Source organism: Chenopodium quinoa, unplaced genomic scaffold (genome assembly GCF_001683475.1).
Source record: "Chenopodium quinoa cultivar QQ74 unplaced genomic scaffold, ASM168347v1, whole genome shotgun sequence".
NCBI classification, from domain to species: Eukaryota; Viridiplantae; Streptophyta; class Magnoliopsida; order Caryophyllales; family Amaranthaceae; genus Chenopodium; species Chenopodium quinoa.
In genome coordinates, this window is record NW_018742823.1 from 604273 (window position 1) to 614085 (window position 9813).

The following is a 9813-nucleotide window of genomic DNA, read 5'->3' on the forward strand; positions in this document are numbered from 1 at the left end:
AACCAAAAAGGTTCACATACGAGGCAAATAATTCAATTAAATCCCAATCGTCATACAAGTGATCGTTCGACAACAACATTTACGATCCCAGGTTCTATAGAACCAAAAGTAAACATCCTCGAATCATTCAACTTCTTCCTAAGCTAAACCTAAGCTTAACACCCAAGGAAAAAGACAATAAAAGAGAGGAAAGGTCTCACCAAATGCCGCTTGAAATGAAGACATGATAAATTATGCAATCTCACTGAGGAGGGCTCGAATTGCCCTTTGACTTCCTTTATCTCCATTTCCAAGCTTCAAAAGTGAGCCAAAATGAAAGAAACGACTAAGATGAAACAAAAATATAAAAAAAAAGTTAAAAATCAAAGAAAGAAACAGAATTTAAACAAAATGAAGAAATAGAAATAAAATAAAATAAACTAAAAGAAATTTGGATTAAGGGAAGTTTGGACTATCGGGAGTTTGGATTTTTCCTCATGGGAGCGCCATCACCTACATAAACACTTGAAAATTCATTAGCAAAAACTTATCAAAATCACTCAGGGACATAATCATCAGAATCAAGCAGATAAATCAACATCAAAAACATGATAAAGCCAACCGAACCATGAGAGCTCTACCACCTACAATGAAACCCCCCCCCCACACTAGCATGATGACAAGCCTTACCCCACACCATAAAAAAAATATCCCTTTGCCTCTTACACACCCCCCCAACTAAAACAATGCACCGTCCGCGGTGCGCCAAATTAAAACATAGGGAGGGGGCAAAGGGGAAAAATAAAGAACAAGGGGGGCTAGTGGCCACTAGGGCCTGCTTTGTCATCATCTCCATCATCATTAGTGTCGTAAGAGAAACCGTCCGGAGGGATGCCGTGTGGGTCCCAACCACCGGAGTAACCTGGAGGCCAACCATAGTGACCTCGGAAGAGGTGTTGTTGCCATTGAGGCAACGGGTCGAAAGGGGCCGGAAGCTAAAGAGGGGAAGAGTGGGTAGGGTCTACATATGGATAGTTGGGGTCACCCCAAAAATCGCTCCCCCCGGGGGCACGATAATCGTACCCGGTTTCCGTCGGGTAGTCTACCCGGGAAACACCGTGGGAGGAGGGCCCTTGCCAATAGGGCCAAGTAGGTTATGATCCCTACCACCCTGGAACCGGACCTTGTTCAGGTGGCCAATAGGGGTAGTTTACCGGGGGGGTGACCTTACCCCTATCCACGGCCGCACCATAAAGGGCTTGGGTTTGCATAAACATACCCTATTAGTTCTCCATTATGCTCTGCATTCCAAGTTGCATGCTCATCATTTGTTGTTCAAGGCTACTCATGCCTTGATGATGCTCCTGTTGCTGATGATGTTGTTATTGTTGTTGTTGCTACTGATGTTGTTGCTGTTGTTGTTGGTGGTGGTGTTGCTGCTGTTGTTGTTATTGTTGTTGTTGTTGTTGCTTTTGTTGCTGTTGCTATTGTTGCTGTTGTGGGCCGACTTCCATATTCCTTACGCCACCCAGAGCAGTGGGTAGCACACCATTATCTCGCGGAATCTTCCATACATTCATTGCGTTCCGCTCCAGGGATGTACGGCTGGGGTATGGCAAGATACAATGGTGCTCTCGGTCAACTATCCAGGCATGAAAATTGTTGGCATCTGAAGTTAGTTGGAGGAACCCCGACCTTCTAATCTGTTGTATGTTGATGAATAGATCTTTGTCGGCCCCAACTTGAGTGCACGAGGGGAAGAAGCGTTCATAGTTGAGCTTCTTGGCAATCCTTGTAATCATCCCACCGAGGGCAATTTCTCCTGTCTTGTGGTCCGACTTGATTGCCTTGCAGCACAAGACGAACCAGTACCCTATATTGAGCCGCCCTTTCAATTCCTCCCTAGTTGCAACCCACAAAGTAAATAGCTCCTCATGCGAGAGCTTGCTCAAGTCCTGCTTGCTAAACATCGAAAACCCCAGAATGCGGTGTAGAATACGGAGCACATGGTGGATAATATGGTTGGCCACCGAATACCTAGTGTAGAATTCTTCAAAGTCGGTAATCGTTTGCCACCATCTAAATGCATCAGGGAACAGGTTCAATGAAGGGGCAAGGAGGTCTGCCTCAGGGTTCAAATCCAACAATACATTAAGATCACTAAGAGTCATAGTGTGCTGGTTGTTGAACAGTTGGAAAGAAATTTTGAAGTCGTTCCCAAGAGGCTCTTTTTCAAAAGAGGCCAAGAATTCTAAGGTGGGCTCCTTATAAGTTCGGAATTGATGTTTGATGAACTCACTCATCCCCAAGTTATCAAGGAGCGACCTTATATCGTCGTCAATCCCCAAAGCTCTCATGGAGCGTTGATCATAGTGCCTGGAGGGATTTAACTTTCGTCCGTGAAGGTCGTTGAAGAACGTAGCATGGACCTTGTTCGAGAATCTCAATCTAGGGGGAACATTAGGTCCTTGAGCTTGAGTTTGTTGGGTACTCGGTTCCTCAACCCTTAAACTGGGCTCCTTTCTGCTCTTTCTTTTGCTCATTATGTTCAAGCAATACAAATAACCCAACCAAAAGGAGAACTACCTTCGAACTCAACCAACAATTGGAAAACAACAACAACAACGACCCAAGTCTCAACGATGTGCAAAAAGGGTTAGTACTAACAACTAACCACACAAATATAGTGCCCAAGACAACAAGAATCAACAATAAAGCAGTCAATCAAAACACATTATGATAGCAAGCAATTCTCATGAAAGTAGTTGCATTATCATCAATACAAACACCAAATTTCTCAACTTATTTTCATGAAAATGGCTTCCAAAACAATAGTATTAACAACAATGTCCCCAAAATCACTAAATTTCACACTAATAACCAATACAATCCTTCACAAAGAAAACCAAAATCTCATGCAATTCACTCAAGCTAATTCATGTTTCATAACTCAAACAATAGTATAAACAACTAAAATTAAGAAATAGCAAAATTTAGAGTTATACCACTTTGTAGAAGCTTGAACACCACTAAGAGCCTCCAAGAACACCACCTTCAATGAAGCTTGCAAACCATGAAAATGGGGGATTTTTGGGTATTTTGGAGAGAGAAAGTGGGTGAATTTGTGAGTAGAGTGAAAGTTTTTGATGGATTTGAAAGAAAATCAATGGAATTTGTGAGAAATGGGTGAAATTTGAAGGTTAGGGTTTGGGTTTGTGAGGATAGAGAAGAGAGCATGAAAATTGGGTTTTGAAAATATGAGAATGAAATCGGGAAGAAGAGGGTTAAAACCTGATTTTCCTGCTCTGCGCGCCCGCAAAGGTGAGCTGCGCGCCCGCACAGAAGTGGCGCACTAGGTTGCGCAAACTCTCTGTCTTGAATCTCAAATTTTGATTAAATTTGTGCGGGTTTTGACAGTGAACGCGCGCCCGCACACAAACCATGCGCGCCCGCACATAGGTTGCACATCAAGTCGCGCAAACTTTCTGCCTCAAGCTTTAATTTGTGAATAAATCTGTGCGGGTTCCGACAGTGCCTGCGCGCCCGTACAGATCACACTGCGCGCCCGCACAGATGTCGCGCACAAGGTAGCGCAGAGTAAAATTCGATTTATCCTCACATCTTCGAAAAAGAAAATCCTTGTTCCTTTATCATCCTAACACCTATCAACCAAAAAGGTGAAAAATCAAATTCAAATTCAAATTCAAAAAGGAGAAAGTGAAATCGGAATATTCTAAAAAAAAAGTATAGAAAGGAGTTAGAAACTCGGGTTGCCTCCCAAGAAGCGCTTCTTTATGAGGTCACTAGCTGACCAAGAGAAAAATTCTTCAAGTCAGAGGCTTGGGATCCAAAGGGTCAAGCATTATACATTCGATGATACCAACTTCTTCCTTGCAAAAGTAATGCTTTAAACGATGACCATTAACCATAAACTTGTTACCATCCGCATCTAACTCAAAGGAGCCATAAGGAGTAGTCTTTGATATCACAAAAGGACCCGACCACTTTGATTTGAGTTTACTAGGAAACAAACGAAGCCTTGAGTTGAAAAGTAAAACCTTGTCTCCAACCTTAAAGTTCTTGTTTCGAATATGTTGGTCATGCCACTTTTTGGTCTTCTCCTTATATAACCTTGAGCTCTCATAAGCATCATCTCTAAGCTCTTCAAGTTCATTGAGCTTGAGCAATCTCTTCTCACCGGCCAACGATAAATCCATATTGAGCTCTTTGATGGCCCACCAAGCCTTGTATTCTAACTCAACTGGCATGTGACAAGCCTTTCCATAGACCAACCTATAAGGGGTCTTGCCCATTGGAGTCTTGTACGCCGTCCTAAGAGCCCATAGCGTGTCATCAAGTTTGAGAGACCAATCTTTCCTTGATTTGTTCACCATCCTTTGAAGAAAATTTTTTATTTCACGATTCGAGACCTACACTTGTCTTTGAGTTTGAGGGTGGTAAGGTAATCCAACCTTGTGATGAACGCCATATCTCTTGAGAAGAGCTTCAAATTTCTTTTTGGCGAAATGGGAGCCTCCATCACTAATTAGCACCCTCGGAACTCCAAACCTAGGAAAGATGATTTTTCTTTAGGAGCTTAAGCACAACCTTGTGATCATTGGTAGGTGAGGGTATGGCTTCAATCCATTTTTTCACATAATCGACCGCTACCAAGATATATAGATTCCCACAAGAAGAAACGAAAGGCCCCATAAAATCCACCCCCCAAACATCGAAGGGTTCAACTTCTAAAACACTTTGTTGGGGCATTTCGTCCCTCTTGGTAATGCCTCCGCTCCTTTGACATCTATCACATTGCGCAACGAATTGGTGGGCGTCTCTATGCATTGTCGGCCACCACAATAAGGATTGAGAGATTTTTGCCACTATTTTGTCAACACCACCATGTCCTCCACATGGTAGTGAGTGGCAATGCTCAAGAACACCTTGAATTTCATGATCTGGAACGCACTTCTGCTAAAGGCCATCTCCACATTTCTTGAATAGGTATGGGTCATTCCAAAAGGATCTTCTCACCTCCTTGAAAAACTTCTTCTTTTGTTGAAAAGAGTGCTCCGGGGGAACGACTCCGCACGCAAGATAGTTGGCTATATCCGCGTACCAAGGGATACAAGTTGACACCAAAGCCATGAGAGCCTCGAATCCTATCTCATAATTAATCGGTACATCCTCCTTGTTCTCAAATGGTAGCCTAGACAAATAATCCGCTACATAGTTCTCCGCTCCCTTCTTGTCCCTCATTTCCATGTGAAAGTCTTGGAGAGAGAGAACCCAACGGATTAAGCGAGGCTTTTCTTTTTTCTTGGTCATCAGATACCGCACCGCGATGTGATCCATGTACACGATAACTTTTGAGCATATGAGATAGGACCGAAACTTATCGAATGCAAAAACTACTGCTAACATCTCTTTCTCCGTTGTTGTGTAATTCCTTTGAGCCTCATCTAGAGTCCGACTTGCGTAGTAGATGACACATGATTTTCCTTGTTTCTTTTGACCAAGAACGACACCTACTGCAAAGTCACTAGCATCGCACATTAGCTCAAAAGGCAAGCTCCAATCCGGAGCTTGCACAACGGGAGAAGAAATGAGAGCTTCCTTGAGCTTACGAAACGCCTCAAGGCAAGCCTCATTGAAGTAAAAAAACAACCTCTTTTTTGAGCGATTCGGTCAAGGGTTTGGCGATTGAAGAAAAATCTTTGATAAACCTCCGGTAAAAACCGGCATGCCCAAGAAAAGCCCGTACCCCCGTGATGGAAGTACGAGGGGGCAACTTTTCAATCATCAAAACCTTGGCCGGATCTACTTCAATGCCATTTTTTAAAACCTTATGGCCGAGGACAATGCCCTCCTCGACCATAAAATGGCACTTTTCCCAATTTAAAACCAAACTCGTCTCTTAACACATTTTCAAAACTTTTTCAAGGTTAAAAAGACAAGTGTCAAAATACGGTCCACCAACACTAAAATCATCCATGAAAACCTCAATTTATTTTTCAAGCATCTCAGAGAAAATGGAAGTCATGCATCTTTGAAAAGTAGAGTTAGCATTGCATAATCCGAATGGCATTCTTCGGTATGCAAATTTCCCATATGGACATGTGAAAGTAGTTTTCTCTTGATCACTTGGATGGATAGGGATTTGGAAAAATCCGGAATACCCATCCAAAAAAGAAAACAAAGCATGGTTAGAAAGCCTTTCAAGCATTTGGTCCATGAAAGGGAGAGTAAAATGATCTTTCTTGTTGTTTTTGTTCAATCTCCTATAATCAATGCACATTCTCCACCCGGTCACCGTCCGGGTGGAGATTTCCTCTCCCTTTTCATCCTTGATTATGGTCATCCCACCCTTCTTTGGAACTACATGAACCGGGCTAACCCATTTGCTATCGGAGATAGCATAAATGATGCCCGCCTCACGTAGTTTCAAAATTTCTTTCTTCACAACCTCTTGAAGGTTGGGGTTTAACCTTCTTTGAGGTTCAATGGAAGTGGAATGATCATCTTCAAGATGAATACGATACATGCATAAAGAAGGGCTAATACCTTTAATATCATCAATGCTATACCCTATCACATCCCTATATTTCCTCAAAACATCAAGAGGTTTTTCCAAATTAAGACCATCCAGGGTAGCATTGACAATAATAGGGTATTTTCCCTCCTTATCAAGATAAGCATATTTCAAAGAAGGGGGAAGGGGCTTGAGTTCTACCTTGGGAGGAGGCTTAGAACTCTCCTCAAATTTCTCCTCCTTGGACTCAAGCTCGACCTCAACTTGTTGTTCAACTTCCTCCTTTGAGGATTCCTCCATTTCCATGACAAATTCTTTAGCATCTTGAGAGTGGAACTCTTCTTTTCATGTAAGGGCTTATATCATTGGATCTTGAGGACTCATCACGACCCTCCCCAAGCGATCTAGCTCTTCAGTCACGACATCAACTCTATAGCATTTTTCAACCATGGGGGTCTTGAGCAACTTAGAAAACTCAAAGACAATCTTTTCATCGGCCACCTCACATGTGATGGTGTTGTTCTTGCAATTAATGACCGCCCCCAAAGTTTTAAGAGCTTCACGTCCTAAAATCAAAGGAGTGTTAACATCCTCCTCCATATCCATCACTAAAAAGTCACAAGGCACGTAGATGTGTCCCACTTGAATTGGAACATCCTCAAGCTCTCCACAAGGTAATTTCACTGATCGATCGGCCAATTGAATTGTCTTCTTTGTAGGGATCATCTCAATATTGAGTTTTTGAGCAATGGATAGAGGGATTAAACTAACACTTGCTCCAAGATTGGCTAAGGCGCCCCTAGCTTCCATGTTCCCAATTTTCACCGGAAAAGTGAAACTTCCCGGGTCTTTTTCCTTCTTGGGCATCTTATGTTGGACAAGAGCACTCACTTGATGTGGAAGGGTGATAAGCTCATCATTGAGCTTCCTCTTGTTGGTGAGAATATCTTAGAGGAACTTGGGATATGATGGCATTTGTGTCACAACTTCAAGAAAAGGGAGGTTGATATGCAAATTCTTCATGACACTATGAAATTTTGTGAACTTGTCATTCAACTTCCTCTCCACAAGCCGACCGGGAAAAGGAACCGGTCCATCAAGATTCCTAGCCTCACTAGGAATTGAAGTTGTCTTCTCATTGTCAAGCTTCTTCTTCTCCGATCCTACTTCTATCTCATCACCTTTTTCTTTCTCACCTCCCTTGTTTTCATTCACACTCTCCTCTCCTCCCGTCTTTTTCTCACTATCCCCTTCATTTGGCCCTTCATAGGAAGTTCCTGACCTCAATGCGATTGCCTTGCATGTATCGGGTTTTGGATTGTGAGATGGGTTAGGTTGTGGTTGTCCGGGTAGAGTGGATGGTGAATTGAAAGGAGTTCTCTCGGCCAATTGAGCTAGTTGTGAATCAACCATCTTGTTGTGAGCTCTTATCTCTTACATTTGTTGCCCAAAAGATTTCATTTGTGCATGCATGGCTTGGAGGAGTTGAGTTTGAGTTAGCTCCGCTTGAGGTGCTTGTTCTTGATGGTTTCTTTGAGGTTTTTGGGTTTGATTGTTGTATTGGTTGTTCCTTGGATAGCTTCCTCTTGGGTTTTGGGGTTGAGATGGAGGTGGATTTTGATATTGAGGGTTGGAGTTAAAGGAAGGTTGAGCTTGTTGGTTCCATTGTTGAGGTTGAGGTACAAACCCGGGTGGTGGTTGTCCCCAAGCTACTCCACTGCCGCCTCCTCTAAATCCCTCTTGCCTTGTGTTGTATGCCGCTACATGTTCGGGGCTTAAGCCTCCACAACAGGATGTATCATGGTTCGTTCCTCCACAATTTTGACAAGAGAAAGAGTTAACTTGAGAAGAGCTTGCTCCACCACTTGAACTTGCATTCACACTCGTATTCAACTTGGAAAGACCTTTTGTTAGTTAATCAATTTGATGTTATAATTGATCAACTTTCTCTAATTCGTAAATACCACCTCTATTTGGAGCGTTTCTTCTTCGGCCTCCCCAAGAGTAGTTCTTTGCTACCTCTTCTATTGTGGCTTCAACTTATTTTGAGGGATCTTGATTAATTGACCACCCGCCCTCGCATCGAAATTGGCTCTTGACATGGGCTCCAATCCGTCGTAGAAAAACCGCATGAGCAACCCTTGATTGTACTCATGGTGGGGACATGCTTGCACCAAGACTTTCATCGGCCTCTTGCTCAAATGATGCAATTTTTCTTCTCATTTTGGCGGTCTTCTCTTCGGAGATAAAGCGCTTCAACAACGCCTTTACCACCTCCCTCCATGTTGTGAGAGTGTTAGGCTTTACTTGCTTTAGCCATTTCTTTGCTCGTCCGGTGAGAGATTGCCGAAAAAGGTGCATACGAATATAGTCTTGACTCACTTCATTGGTTTTCATCATTGCGCACAATTCAAGGAATCGGTCCAAATGTTCAATAGGGTCCTCACTTCCACTTCCGGAAAATTGCTTCGATTGGACCATTCGAGTATATTGTGGATGGATTGAGAAGTTAGTTTCCGTGACGGGTAGCAAAATCCCTCCCGTAAGCTCAAAATCCTCCGGATTTCCGAACTCACGAAAGAAGACGTCATTCTCTTGTCCCACCATTGATTCGCGTGGTGAACTTGAAGAGTAAGTATCACTCTCACTATCAACTATATCACCAAAACCTCTTCCCTTGTCTTGATAAAGCCTACGGACTTGTCTCAAGGTTCGGTTGATTTCGTGGTCAATTTGATGTGAGGGTGCTCCTTGAGACCTATTCACCAACTCTAAGCAAACAATTAGCAATGACAAGGATGATAAAACAAAAAAAAACAAAAAGAAAAGAAAGAAAAATGACTCTAACAAAATCAATAATAGACGCTAAACAAGCCGCATCCCCGGCAACGGCGCCAAAATTTGATCGCGGGTAAAAGTAGGTCGTTGGGACCACTAACCCTAACCAAATTAGAAATTTATAATACCTAAACTTACACTAAACTAGTTAGTGGAAAGAAAAGGGTCGAACCACTAGGGAAGCACGCTAATTGAACAACAAATATCACTAATGCAAGAGTAAAAAAGGGATTGTTTTTGTTAGTTTTGTTGAGTAGAACACTAAAACTACAAGTAAGCAAGAAAATGATGATTAAAACCAATAGAAAATGACTCTAGGAGTACGGGGGTATCCAATATGATTATAAAGAGGGGAATAATGGTGATAATCATGAAACATATGCCAAAGAACACAAGATTCTACCTAAACAATTCATTCTCATGCAATAGTCTAGGCAAATCAATGTAAGAGGTCTACACTA

At 42.5% G+C, this 9813-nt stretch overlaps 1 protein-coding gene across 1 annotated transcript; it reads right to left on the minus strand.

Annotated features, from left to right (window-relative positions):
- Positions 1 to 3806: 3806 nt before the first annotated feature.
- On the minus strand, positions 3807 to 4292 carry LOC110726021. Its single transcript, XM_021905491.1, has one exon. The coding sequence runs from the start codon at positions 4290 to 4292 to the stop codon at positions 3807 to 3809; it is 486 nt and encodes a 161-aa protein (XP_021761183.1).
- Positions 4293 to 9813: the final 5521 nt, after the last annotated feature.

Bases quoted from the DNA above. Each gene is read 5' to 3' on its own strand.
- LOC110726021 (XM_021905491.1), bottom strand. From the start codon at position 4,292: ATGGGCAAGACCCCTTATAGGTTGGTCTATGGAAAGGCTTGTCACATG.